The sequence below is a fragment of the Xyrauchen texanus genome, chromosome 17, assembly GCF_025860055.1.
Source record: "Xyrauchen texanus isolate HMW12.3.18 chromosome 17, RBS_HiC_50CHRs, whole genome shotgun sequence".
NCBI lineage: Eukaryota > Metazoa > Chordata > Actinopteri > Cypriniformes > Catostomidae > Xyrauchen > Xyrauchen texanus.
Window position 1 is genome coordinate 33,202,964 of NC_068292.1, and position 14,036 is coordinate 33,216,999.

General features: G+C 38.2%; 1 protein-coding gene across 1 annotated transcript in view; it reads left to right on the forward strand.

Moving 5' to 3' along the window:
* The window catches only part of LOC127658171 (MAP7 domain-containing protein 1-like), a 54,140-nt gene that overhangs the window by 24,355 nt on the left and 15,749 nt on the right, over positions 1–14,036 (forward strand). The window contains 8 exon segments of the mRNA XM_052147315.1: positions 427–495; positions 1,067–1,087; positions 4,675–4,838; positions 7,172–7,283; positions 8,762–8,866; positions 10,772–10,894; positions 11,351–11,490; positions 12,085–12,206. Coding sequence (XP_052003275.1) covers positions 427–495; positions 1,067–1,087; positions 4,675–4,838; positions 7,172–7,283; positions 8,762–8,866; positions 10,772–10,894; positions 11,351–11,490; positions 12,085–12,206 — 856 coding nt within the window.

The window sequence follows — 14,036 nt, forward strand, 5'->3', positions numbered from 1 at the left end:
TCTTTCATACATACAGAACATACTATGGCAAAGTGTCTTTCTTTTAGCCAATGTGCAACTGAGGTTCACTTGAGATGAATGTTAATTGTGTGATTGAATGCGTACTCAGAGGAAATGAGCTGCTGTGATTCCTCCTGGGGTATCTGCTGTCAGCCGGAGTGTGTGAATGCTGCCAGTTTCTGTTGCTGCCAGCTTCCAGTGCTTTATAGCACTGCAGATGTGAGCTCGGCCTCCACCACACAATAATCTCTCTTATTCCCAGCAATCACATTCTGTCTGTCTTTCTATATCTTTCCATTCAAAATAGCCAAAATAGATAGGATCCACCTCACATTTTTGACAAAGCAACAGACTGAGGCAGTTTCAGAAAGTTTATGCTTAATTGGTTACAATGAAATATAACATTTCTGTTGTTTCTCTTCTCAGATGTGATAAAGTTGGAGGACAGGCAAAAACAGGCCAAGGAGAGGAGGGAAGCGAAGGCCAAAAATCTCGGTAAGACAACAAAGGATAGGCAGTGAAACAGCACCCTCTGCTATCTGGGGTCTCTGTGTACAGATAAAATATAAATATCCTTCATATCATTCATGCATTAAGCTGTGGCTTGTACAACAGCACAGAAAAGTTACTAGTTTCCCAAAAATTCTGTTGCTACTGTAGATTTGAAGTTATCAGTATATGTGCATTTAAGCTTTATCAATTTGCTTCAAACTAACCCATAATATGCTTGGAGTTTGCAAATGTGGCTACTTTTATTTATTCTTTTTTATATTTTTGATTCTACCATCCTGGTTTGGTTCCTTAAGAACAGATGCAAACCTCTTTTGCTTCGATAGTGATGACCGTTTGCTTGAATTCTAACCAGTGTTGACAGAATCTATTAGAAAATAATGGATTATTTTTGGGCTTATTCTGTGTCTTAACAGCACCAGCACTGAGAGTGTTTCTCACATAAATATTTCAAAAACTCACTGGTTTGTTTGTAATGGCTGCTGAGATTGCTGCACTGCTATGCTTTGCATGATTGACAGACGTTTTTGTCTTCTTTGTCACCTTCCCTCCCCAGAACAGCGTAGCCAGACTCAAGGTAAGCCACTCCCCCGTCTCTGGTAGTGTTGGTGACTGATTTGGGTTTTCATTTAATTCTCTCTTAGTTACTTCTTTCGGCTCTCATAATCATAATTTGTGACTGTTTGTTGGATGTCCAAATAAAGGCCCCTGCACACTTCATATGAAATCGAAGAATGAACAGGTGTGCCATCATTTAGAAAAAAATCTGGCCAAAACAAAGCTGTTTTTGAGTTAATCGTAAAAGACTTTCAGAAAAACTTTGTATCGGCTGCTAAACACCTTCTTACTGCCATTGGTCCACATCATTGGTTGGTGTGACCTGTAGCTCCACCTACTTTGAGGCAGAAAACTGATTCCCGTAGAGTCAGTCAACATGAACACACCGGCATGCAGAGCTATCGCATGAGCTGGTGCAAATTGTCCTACATATGTATGATCGCTCACGTAGCGACATTTTCCAAGAACTTGTCATGCAAATTTAGCCTTTTTTTACTTCAAAAGGAATTCAATCTTCTCAAATACTTGTAGGTGCCCATTCACTCTATTGTTTGAAATGCTGCTTCACTCATGTGCCATCTGTAGCCGAAAGCCATTCACACATCTGCCCAAAGTAAAATATGCCCATAATGATGATTTTGTTTGTATTCTACCCATTAACAATCTTTTATACATACATCTTTACAGTAGTATCAGTGTCATCATAAATTGAGTGTACTCTGTGCATATTATGGCTGCATGTAGTGTATTAGCTCATTAACTTCACAAATGCAAAATGTAAACATTACAAATTACACATCATCTAGTAAATATATATGACTTTAAATCATCAAGTAGTTAAAACAAATTTTTTACTCATCTCTTGTGAATTGTTCTCATAGAATGAGGCATTAAGTCATTGATAACACATTTTAATGTCGTATCAGTTAATGTTTTACATATAGTCTTGACCGTCCTCATATTTAAATGTATCTCTAAACACCTCCCCCAGCAGAGTGGTGGGTGTCTGAATGTTCGCCAACAGAATGCCGTTGCTCAGCTGTTTTGGACTTCTTTTTGGCTCTGAGCAAAGAATGATGAAGCGCTTTGCCATGAGTGTGCCACAGCTTTAAACCTGATTTTTGACTGATAGCTGGCAAACTGTTTTGCACTCTTCCCTGATGGAAAATCCAGCCAAAACTACCTTCTGATATTAGCTGTTTTTATTTTTAGCTGGATAAAAATAAAAATACCATGAAAGTTCATTCATAATCAGCCTCTTTAGAACTGGTAGACCACCTTGACTAAGCTTGTCAGGACCTGGTTAACCATGGTCGAAACACAGCTTGAGCTGGTTGACCATTCTAACCACCTTAGACTGTTTTTTGCTTGTTTGTTTTTTCACACTATTCACATATACTGTGAATTTTTTATTTATAAAAGTAACATGATGGACTTGCCATTGTCTTAAAGAAGTAAATGTGTAAATTAAACAATTTACACTTAGATGTTTTAGGGTATTATCTCAAATAATGTGTAAATCTTCATATTGGTTTTGGATCAAATCCCTTATATGCTTTCTGAATAACTGTGACATGTTTTAGTGCATCTGTTCACACTGTTTGCCATATGTCACAGATTACTGTATGTATGGCATTAACATTATACGGTACTGTATTGGTTTATGTAGACTTCAGGAAGTTTGTTTTTGTGGCAGGTTTTACAATTTCTCCATAATTACACATTTTGTTGGATCCATTTAGACCTAAAAATAACCTCTGCTGAATCTTCACTCTCACTGTGCGCATTACCATGAATTACATTTTCCAATTTGAAATCTGTGTGGACTGCAGTGAGTAAGTGAAATTGTCATGATAAGAAGTGCCACTCTCAGACAGTAGGCAAGTAAGTAAGTAAGTAAGTAAAATTTATTTATATAGCACTTTTCACAGATAAACATCACAAAGTGCTTCACAGTAAAATGTAATACAAAAACAATTTAAATACATTCCCCAAAATACAAACAACAAACACTACAAACAACCATAAAAAAAACCCTCGACTAACCAAAAGCCTGCTTGAAGAGCAAAGTCTTCAGTTGTTTTTTAAAAGAATCAACTGAGTTCGCAAGCAACGTAAAACAAGAGGCAAAGCATTCCACAGCCTGGGAGCGACTGCCTGGAATGACTGGTCCCCTCTTGTTTTAAAATGGGTACGGGGAACAACTAATAGCATCTGATCTAAAGACCTGAGACTCCGGGTAGGAGTGTGTGGCTGTATCAGGTCAGTGATGTAGGTAGGGACTTGGCCATGCAAGGCTCTAAAAGTAAGAACTAGAATTTTAAAATGAATTCTATACTGGACTGGTAACCAGTGAAGTGAAGCTAAAACAGGTGTGATGTGTTCTCTTCTCTTAACGCGGGTTAAAAGCCTTGCAGCAGAGTTCTGAACAACCTGGAGGCGATGAAGCTCCTTCTTACTCAAACACGTAAAAAGACTGTTACAATAGTCTAAACGGGAGGAGATGAATGCATGAATAATCATCTCTAACTCACCTTTAGTCACAGATGATCTTAATTTTGAAATGTTCCTCAATTGAAAAAAGCAGTTTCTAACTAATTGTTTCGAATGAAGCTCCAAGGACATAGCTGACTCAAAGACAACACCTAAGCTCCTGAGGCTCGGATGGACAGACGGGCCTAAGTCGCCAATATGTTGTATTATCTTTGGGATTTTACTTTCAGGGGCGATAATTAGTGTTTCTGTTTTGTCAGAATTGAGAAGCAAAAAGTTCTCACATAACCACTTTTTAATACTAGACAGACAGTTAATTAAAGAGGACAATTTAAACAACTCAGTTTCCTTAAAGGAGCAATACAGTTGGATATCATCCGCATACAAGTGATAAGATATGTCGCTAAACTGACTAATAACCTTACCAAGAGGAAATATATACAAGAGGTCCTCTTCCACCTCATCTATCTGCCAGCAGGATCATGAAATGTTGATGAAGACAGTCACCCAGGCTCTCTCAGGCCATCACTATTTTATAAGTGATGAGTTAAGAGGAAAAAGCTCAAGTCTCAGAAGGGATGAAGGCTCCCAATGGAGAACCTTTGTAGTATGCCACCAAATTGGAGAGCACATTTTTGTAGCCATTTTTTGACTACTCTTTATTACAGTGCAGTACATTAATGACTTGATCAGAACATTTTATACTTTAAAAGCCATGTGCAGTTGTTATTTACCTTTATTTACTTCTGTACACTTACAGTAAGTGTTGAGACTTCCAGTGGTTAATGGATAACTGGATTTTGAAAGCTTTGATGTCGTATGTTTTTTCAGTCTTTTATGTAAGGTCAGTTCCTGTTAGGTGCAGAATGTTTACTCAACCGGTCAAGAGAAGCTTGTAACATGTCACTAGCATTGTCATCATAATGTCTGTTTTACAGTATGTGCTGTCATGTCTTAGCATTCCTGTGAAGTTATAACACAGTCTTTAAAAAAAATCCAAGAGCTTTAACAGTGCTTTTAGCAATCTTTTAGAGAATCAAGAGCTAAAAGATCTTGAAGTTGTTGGCTTGGTTTTTGTAGCACCAATACTAACTCTCCCTTTTTATACTGTAGCTGCTAAGAAGTCTGAGTGGCTGGAGAAGGAAGAGCGGGCGCGGCAGGTGCGGGAACAACAGCTGGAGCAGCGGAGGAGGAAACTGGAAGAGCAGCGGCTGAAGGCCGAGAGACGCCGGGCAGAGCTGGAGGAGAGACAGAGACAGAAACTGGAGAAGAACAAGGTGAGGAACCCAGAAGATCCTGACTGGTTCATTTTCCCAAATGTTTGACCACAACATCAATGGTGGACACTTGACTACAGACCTAAGATGGAGTTTTGAGTTGGTATTGTAAGGAGTGCTGCAACCTTGCAGAGCTATATCCATACAGCTATTTTATTCCTCAAAGGTGCTATATTCCAAACTTTTTAGCCTTTTCTTTTTTCCCCTGAAGTCCACTTATAATTTTAGTCAAGGTTTCCTGCACCATTTTCCAGCCTCTGTCTGACCCTTAAAATTAAGCAGGCTGTTTTTGCAACTATACATTTAAAACTTCTATATGTAAATAACCTTATGATTAGCTAACCACCAGGTAACTGTGTAGTCCAGACTGTTGTTTATCATTCATTGTCCCAGACATCATGAATTCAAGTGATGGCCCTGGTGGGCATAAGTTAAAAAATATTCTGGGTTTAATACAAGTGAAGGTCAATTGACATCATTTGTGACATAATGTTGATTACTTCAAAAATGAATTTAGACATACCCTTTTCTTAGTTACAGTGATGCACTTCGAATAGAATTGAATAGGGCCAATCTGTAAATGTTAAAATACTCACTTTTCTAAAAGCATAGCCACAAGATGTAAACATATTCGTTTGAAGGTGATTTTAATGAGATGAAAATAGCTGACTAACATTTTCTGTGTGAAGTTACATCCAATAGTACATCATCGTTGCCATGACAACGTAACTCGAACCCTAATACGACCAAAACAATTAAGACTTATACAACTTAACAGCTCAAATAACACAAGAGTTTTAACAGAAGAATTAATGTAAGTGATTTAATAAAATTATAAGCTTCACATTTCTACCTTTTTAAACCCTCCAAAAATGGTCCCCATTCACTTCTGTTCTAAGTACCTCACTGTAACCTTGTTTTTATTTTTTTTTAAAGGAGGGACGTGTCTAAAATAGTTTTTTGTTTGTGGTAATCAAAATTACGTCAGATGCTGTTGATTGAGATGACCTTGTATTGAACCCAGAATATTCAATTTATGTGCTCAGGGTTGTACGGAAGCCCTGAACCGCATCGTGGGGACAAAAAAAAAAAAAAAACATAGAATTGTGCCTGTTCCTCTCTTCAAAAATTGTTTTTCTCTCTTCAAAAACTTTTTTTTCTCCTAATTTTATTTTCTCTCTTCAAAAAAAGGAATGCGGTACCAACCTTGGCCACTAGGTGCCACTATCAGTAAACATGTAATCTCATGCATTTAATGCTGTCTCTGTTGCTATGTCATGTGCAGACTTTCATGGTGAAATGTAATTATAATAATATATTTTAATTTAACAAGTTGTCTATGCTTTTGAAACACACTGTCTACTGCAGAAGTGAAGAGTTCCAGATGAAGAATGTCAAATAAATATCTAAATATTGTTGGTCTGTCTAAACATGAACTAGACAGTTACGCCAATGTAAAATGCTCGTCCTAAACAAATTGGTGAGGGGTGAGCAATCACCTAAAGTATCGCTCCCTGGGTTCCGCCAGTGGTACGATTTTTATTCAGATATATATTTTATAAAATTATGCTCTAATTTTACATTTTAATGGTTTTAAATATTAGTAGTTTAGCAACTTGATTCATTCTCGGGTGTTAGGGGTTCATGGTAATGTTAATGCATGAGTCAATTACAACCGCTATACTAAGCGTTAAAAGCATGAGATGACATGTTTACTGATAGTGGCACCTGGTGGCCCAGGTTGGTACTGCATTCCTTTTTTTGAAGAGAGAAAAAAAAAATTGGGAGAAAAAAATAATTTGGAAAAGAGAAAAAAATAATTTTTTGAAGAGAGAGAGAAAAAAAATGTATGAGTTGATCAGAACATTTATACTTTAAAAGCCATGTGCAGTTGTTATTTACCTTTATTTACTGCTGTACACTTACAGTATGTGTCAAGACTTCCAGTGGTTAATGGATAACTGGATTTTGAAAGCTTTGATGTCGTATGTTTTTTCAGTTTTTTATGTAAGGTTAGTTCCTGTAAGGTGCAGAATGTTTACTCAACCAGTCAAGTGGAGCTTGTAACATAGGCTTTGTATTCTCCTTTAGCTCACATAAATACGAGTGTCTGGGTTGTTTATCAGTGAAAGTGGAACACGTTGTACTAGGTCTTCTAAGGTTTCCACTTTTAATGATCAATATCGCCTCCTCTGTGCCTTCTAGTGCCTCTATAAATTAATATACATTATAAAGTGTTTACTACAATAAGTTTGAAACCCATATCTATTTCTCATAGGAGCATATTTAGTGATATTCCCTTGTTTTTGGCATTGATTCTTGTTTTTGCTCAGGAGCGGTACGAGGCTGCCATCCAGAGGTCCGCTAAGAAGACGTGGGCAGAGATTCGTCAACAGAGGTGGTCCTGGGCCGGAGGTTTGAGTGGCAACTCCAGCCAAAGCCAGAGTAAGTGACGCAAACAGACATACGTGTGATATATGACAATCACAACTACAGTGGAAGTCTATGGGGCCTTTTAAGTGCATTTCTGACAAGACGTTTTTGTTTTATTTGCTTTTACAAACTGAAGTTGAAATAATTTTCTATGGTAATCAAGAAAAAGGAATAATGATTCAATGCTTTATAATTGAATTAATTGGTTTTCAGTGCACTGGGAAATCATGCAGAATTATGGAGTGCACCGTGACTAATTCTAATGTTTTTCCTCATTTTTTTCCACCCTTTCAGACCTTTCAACCACAAGCAGCACACAATCAGTGCGCATTGTCTTGACTTGTGTGTATTTTATTGACACAATCATGATTCTTAGAGTTGATGTCCCTGTATTTATTTGAAGTGACGTGCTCTATTGATGCAGTACAAAAACTCACAAGGTGTATGTCTTTATTGTGGTTGCTTGTGTTGATTTTGATTCCTTGAGGAAATTGTTTTATTCGATTAGCATTTTTGAAAGGATTTTTTATCAAAGTCAGACCAGATTCTGTTTGATCAAAAATATATTTTAAAAACCTTTTATAGCTTTTCTTTTTTTTATTTTTACATCACAGTACCTTTTATTACATTTTAACCTGGTTTTCGCCATGAAAATTACCATGAAATCTGTCATGGTGTTAAATCACAAACAAACAAATAAACAGTAATTAGTGCACTTGCCTAATTTTTTAGAAGCCTTTGTGCATTTTATTAGTCAGTTACATTTTTGGTGTGATATTGATGCAGAGATGCTGCAGTAAGCATATGCAATTCTTCCCAAAAAATAATAATGACAATTTAAAAAATCTTTTTTGAGGGGTATGATATAGCTGGAGGTGGTAATGGTTTGCTGGGAAATAAGCTGATGAACTGCTGTGCAATATTGGTCCTTCTCCCCCTTGACACAAGACCTCAATGTGTAAACCTACCAATGCTGTTTCTCCAAGGATTTATTTTCTGTTGGAATTCATTTTGATTTTCTCCACTTTATTTTTTCTCTCCCAAGAACTTTCATTTGTTATTGTCATTGTAGTCTCTCAAAATGAAGTCAGTGTCCCCATTAGAAAGTTGGTAAAAATGAAGATGATTCACTTGTGATAATAAACTTTGAGCGATGAGGCTCATAAACATTACGGTTGTGTTAATATTCAGACACCACAAACAGAATGATGGTTGTTCGGGTCATAGTAACTTATCGTTTAAATGGCTTATTGATTTGTTGCTTGTTTAAGCTTAATTTTTAAAATAAGGGTTAGGACGTTTTTGACCCATTTACGCTTTTACACCAATGTTTTTGGCCCATTTGACATTTGTTTGGATCTGATAGGTCCTATATTGTGATTGTTTTATTTGTTCCAGGGATACATGTGTAATTCTCTGAATGCTACCCATTGTGTTGTCTTGGTCCCCTCAGCATTGTGTATGTGTGCGTTGTTCTCTGGATTTTGCAGGCAGATGCTCAATATCAGCGGTCAACTTGCCCAAACATGTGGACTCGGTCATAAACAAGAGACTCTCCAAATCCTCTGCCACTCTCTGGAACTCCCCTAGCAGAAGTAAGGACACGCCTCTGGATTTAGGTCCTGCCCCATTTTTTTTAATGATTTTTCACTTTACCCCCTTTCCCATCTTTGATTTTCCCTTTGAGACCAATCACCTGCACCGTCCTCCGTGATCACTGAATCATTCCCTCCTTCCAAACCACCTTGTCGTCAATGTGAACCTTCAGTTTGATCAATCCTGTTCCTGAATTTTGAAATCTTGTTACTTCGTCTTTCACGTCGATCCGTCCTCTTGCTCAGTGGTTATCTATTTTCTGTTTACTCATTTGTGGTGGTGGCTTCTTCTGTACCCTTCTCCATTTTCCAGATTTTACCTACATGAATGAACATGAAGAATACTTTCATACTTCATACATTTACCATACCTGCATATTTTGCATGATGATAGTGTCCCCAAGATCTTTTTGGACACTTCAGCCAAACTTCAACATTTCAGATTGTCATTGCATTGGAAACAAAATATCAAATACCAAGTGGCATCTGCAAACAGTGATGCAAGACCTTTTTTCAGAACTGTCTTCTGAAAAAGCATTTCTGCTATTATTTTAACCAGCTGGTCCCAAGGTCATTTTTAGTGGATGTAGGAAGCAAGTTTGCCTCAAGTTCATACAAGTTTCCTAGCAGAGTAACCACACCAGTAGTTCATTACATAGAACCAGAAAGTATTAAAACATGGGAAAAAAAAACATATTTGTGAAATGTTTTACTTGAAAAATGCTTGTGTTGTGCCATCTTTCTTTCAAATAAATTATGCGATTTATTTTTCTGTCTAATGCAATGACATACATTTTAAATGTCACCTAAGTGTCCAAATACTTTTTGGGGTCACTGTTTGTCTTTTGTCTGTGTATTCAAGTGAGACAATTGTGTTGATGGATGTAGGATCCATAGAGCAGTCTTTTATGAGGTCACTTTGCTAGTTGGCCATTTTCCCAAAATGACTGATGCTACTTTTGTTGCAGAGAGTATCGAGAAATATTATGGGTCGTAAGAACTAGCTCGTAAGTAGGGCGCTGACTTTTTGTAAGTGCTGCATAAAACAATAGACCGAGTAGAGCAGACACTCAGTGCTGAAACGGCTAATAGAGTCTGGGGATGTTTTCCTCCAGCAGAGAATTTCATAGAGTGCCAAGATGAATGTTCAGCTATGGGCAATCTCTCTTTCTCTCTCTCTCTCTCTAAAAAAATACCTGTCTCCATCCTTATTCTTCAGGCTCATCTCCCTTGATATTGTCCTCTTCACATGGAACTTTTCTTGTTTTCATTTCTACTTTTTACATCACTCCTCGAAGACCACTTACGTTTAGAATGAGATGTAGGTGTTTCTCAAAACTAGCAATGGTCTTTATTTTTAGTGGGGTTTTTATTTTCTTTCATTGGCTTTTTTTAATGTGGTTCTCTATTTTTATTTCTTACTCTGCCCTTTTGTGTATAAAGCATTTCAATCTTGAGTTTGTTCCAACAATTGTATTATTATTATATTTTCTCTTGTCACCTTTACTGGCTTGTCATGCATTGTTTTGTGATATTGTGGCAGTCGTATCATGAAATGTGCATGTGGACTTACCATGTTATCAGTCTTCACAGCTATGAAGGCATACATCTGTTTTTCCATGATTTATCAGTCAAGTTATTGTTTATATTCTATATTTGCAAAAGATAGTATCTGCAATTTTAGTCTTGTGTATTTATGAACATCATGTTAAACAAACCAGTTAAGGTCAGAATGATGGATGGGCCCCTGATGTTGTTATAAATTGTCGAGCGCAAATAACGTAGTTACACAGTTTGTCTGTTATGTGCTCTACCTTTTCTTTTAGTTTGAGGACACTTTTTACAGGTAAGTGATTTTTGTGTCTCTTATTTTTTGTGAGAGCTGATTTGTGTTCTTTCTTGCAGCCCGTAGCATGCAGCTGAGTCCATGGGAGAGCAGCATCGTTGACAGACTCATGACACCCACCCTGTCTTTTCTTGCTCGCAGTCGTAGTGCTGCCAGTGTCCTAAGCAATGGCAGAGATACCCGTGAGTCACCTAAACAAATACTTTATGCTCTTTGGGTTGAATTCACTCAACAGTTGTTCCACTTTAGCCTGCAGTATTTCAGCACAGCTGTATTACATCTTATATTTGTGGCAGATGCAGGTTGCATAATGCCTTTAGTTAACCTGGGTGCTAAAACGATGCATACAGCATGTCTATATAAATGGCGCTATCAGCGGAAGCAATTCATTCTTTGTGAATTCCCCCTCTTTGTGTTTCACTTAAATTAAAGTAGCTTAGGGTTTGTTTTTCCCCTGATTTTGTATATTTGAAGAGAATTTTTTTTTTCTCTATGCAATAATCTCTGGTACTTTTCAGATTTCTTCATTTTAAGGGCCTATGTAAGTATAAAAGTCATAAAGTACCATAGGGCCTTTAGTTCTCCATATGTGGATATAATACTAGATAGTGTGTTAAATGTTGTGCTTTCTCACTCAGAGTCTCCGTTGTGCCCACGCTCTGCTTCTGCAAGCCCACTCGCTGTGTGTGCTCATCGGCCACATCACCGCTGCTCTGACCGCTGGAGGGTCACCACCAGTACGCCCGATATTGCCCAGCGCAGACGAGACTCCACACCTGTGAGTTATTTATTGCTCTCAATATATTTCTCATACTCATCCCTTCTTCCTGTTATATCATATTTTGCTGCGTTGTAGCAGGAGGTGAGAATGGCTTACTGAAAATGCTGTGAAATATGCTATTGACCTGCAGTGTAGCTGTAGTCCTCCCCGAAAACACAAGACCTCAATTTACAGACTAATTAAAGAGCTTCTGTCCATGGCTAACTTTAAGATGATGTGTATAATTTTCCAATGTTAAAATACTTTTTCCTGTCCTAGCTTATTATGCAGAAACGACTATAATTAAGCCATTCGTGGGTTGATATCCTCAAAAAGTGTAAACTCTGTCTTTCTTTGGCACTATAAAAATGGTTCGGTTTGTTTGAGCGGCCAGCTGACATAGCAACATTGGCCCAACCAATGGTGTGAGTTTGGGGCAGGAATGTTTGTATGATCACCATCAGATGAGGGGAGTACTTGGGAAGTCTGTTGGAATTCAGTTTGGCTAGTGGTGCATAAACTACACAATTTAGCCTTATTGATTTAATTTTTGTTGTATTTTTTGCATTAATGTCTTTTTATTCGTTTTTTTGTCCTATTGTTTCTCAAAAGATGAGGAAAGATAAGAAGGACAAGGAGAGAGAAAATGAAAAGGAGAAGAGTGCAATCACTAAAGACAAGGTTCTGAGGAAGAGACAGTCTATGCCATCAATGAAAACCAGAACAGAGTCCAGGTAAGAGCACAGTATTCATTATCAATCCTGCAAAATTTCCCTTCAGTGTTTACCTATTGAAAAGCACATTCTAATACCTGATGATCCATGTTAACACATCCTAATTTGAGAAAGTTTCAAAAAAATCTTGTGTGCTTAAAAGGAAGCCAGAAATTCGGGATCAATATGGTCATTGTCAATAATTTTCTTATTTGATTAGTGTCCTAGAAATAGTGCAGAATGTTAAGTGTGTGTATGTATGTATATGTGTGTGTATGTATGTGTGTATATATATACACACACACACACACACACACACACACACACAGTGGGTACGGAAAGTATTCAGACCCCCTTAAATTTTTCACTCTTTGTTATATTGCAGCCATTTGCTAAAATCATTTAAGTTCATTTTTTTCCTCATTATTGTACACACAGCACCCCATATTGACAGAAAGACACAGAATTGTTGACATTTTTGCACATTTATTAAAAAAGAAAAACTGAAATATCACATGGTCCTAAGTATTCAGACCCTTTGCTGTGACACTCATATATTTAACTCAGGTGCTGTCCATTTCTTCTGATCATCCTTGAGATGGTTCTACACCTTCAATTGAGTCCAGCTGTGTTTGATTATACTGATTGGACTTGATTAGGAAAGCCACACACCTGTCTATATAAGACCTTACAGCTCACAGTGCATGTCAGAGCAAATGAGAATCATGAGGTCAAAGGAACTGCCTGAAGAGCTCAGAGACAGAATTGTGGCAAGGCACAGATCTGGCCAAGGTTACAAAAAAATTTCTGCTGCCCTTAAGGTTCATAAGAGCACAGTGGCCTCCATAATCCTTAAATGGAAGACGTTTGGGATGACCAGAACCCTTCCTAGAGCTGGCCGTCCGGCCAAACTGAGCTATCGGGGGAGAAGAGCCTTGGTGAGAGAGGTAAAGAACCCAAAGATAACTGTGGCTGAGCTCCAGAGATGCAGTAGGGAGATGGGAGAAAGTTGTAGTAAGTCAACCATCACTGCAGCCATCCACCAGTCGGGGCTTTATGGCAGAGTGGCCCGACGGAAGCCTCTCCTCAGTGCAAGACACATGAAACCCTGCATGGAGTTTGCTAAAAAACACCTGAAGGACTCCAAGATGGTGATAAATAAGATTCTCTGGTCTGATGAGACCAAGATAGAACTTTTTAGCCTTAATTCTAAGCGGTATGTGTGGAGAAAACCAGGTACTGCTCATCACCTGTCCAATACGGTCTCAACAGTGAAGCATGGTGGTGGCAGCATCATGCTGTGGGGGTGTTTTTCAGCTGCAGGGACAGGATGACTGGTTGCAATCAAGGGAAAGATGAATGCGGCCAAGTACAGGGATATCCTGGACGAAAACCTTCTCCGGAGTGCTCTGGACCTCAGACTGGGCCGAAGGTTCACCTTCCAACAAGACAACGACCCTAAGCACACCGCTAAAATAGAGTGGCTTCACAACAACTCCGTGACTGTTCTTGAATGGCCCAGCCAGAGCCCTGACTTTAAACCCAATTGAGCATCTCTGGAGAGACCTGAAAATGGCTGTCCACCAACGTTTACCATCCAACCTGACAGAAATGGAGAGGATCTGCAAGGAGGAATGGCAGAGGATACCCAAATCCAGATGTGAAAAACTTGTTGCATCTTTCCCAAAAAGACTCATGGCTGTATTAGATCAAAAGGGTGCTTCTACTAAATACTGAACAAAGGGTCTGAATACTTAGGACCATGTGATATTTCAGTTTTTCTTTTTTAATAAATGTGCAAAAATGTCAACAATTCTGTGTCTTTCTGTCAATATGGGGTGCTGTGTGTAC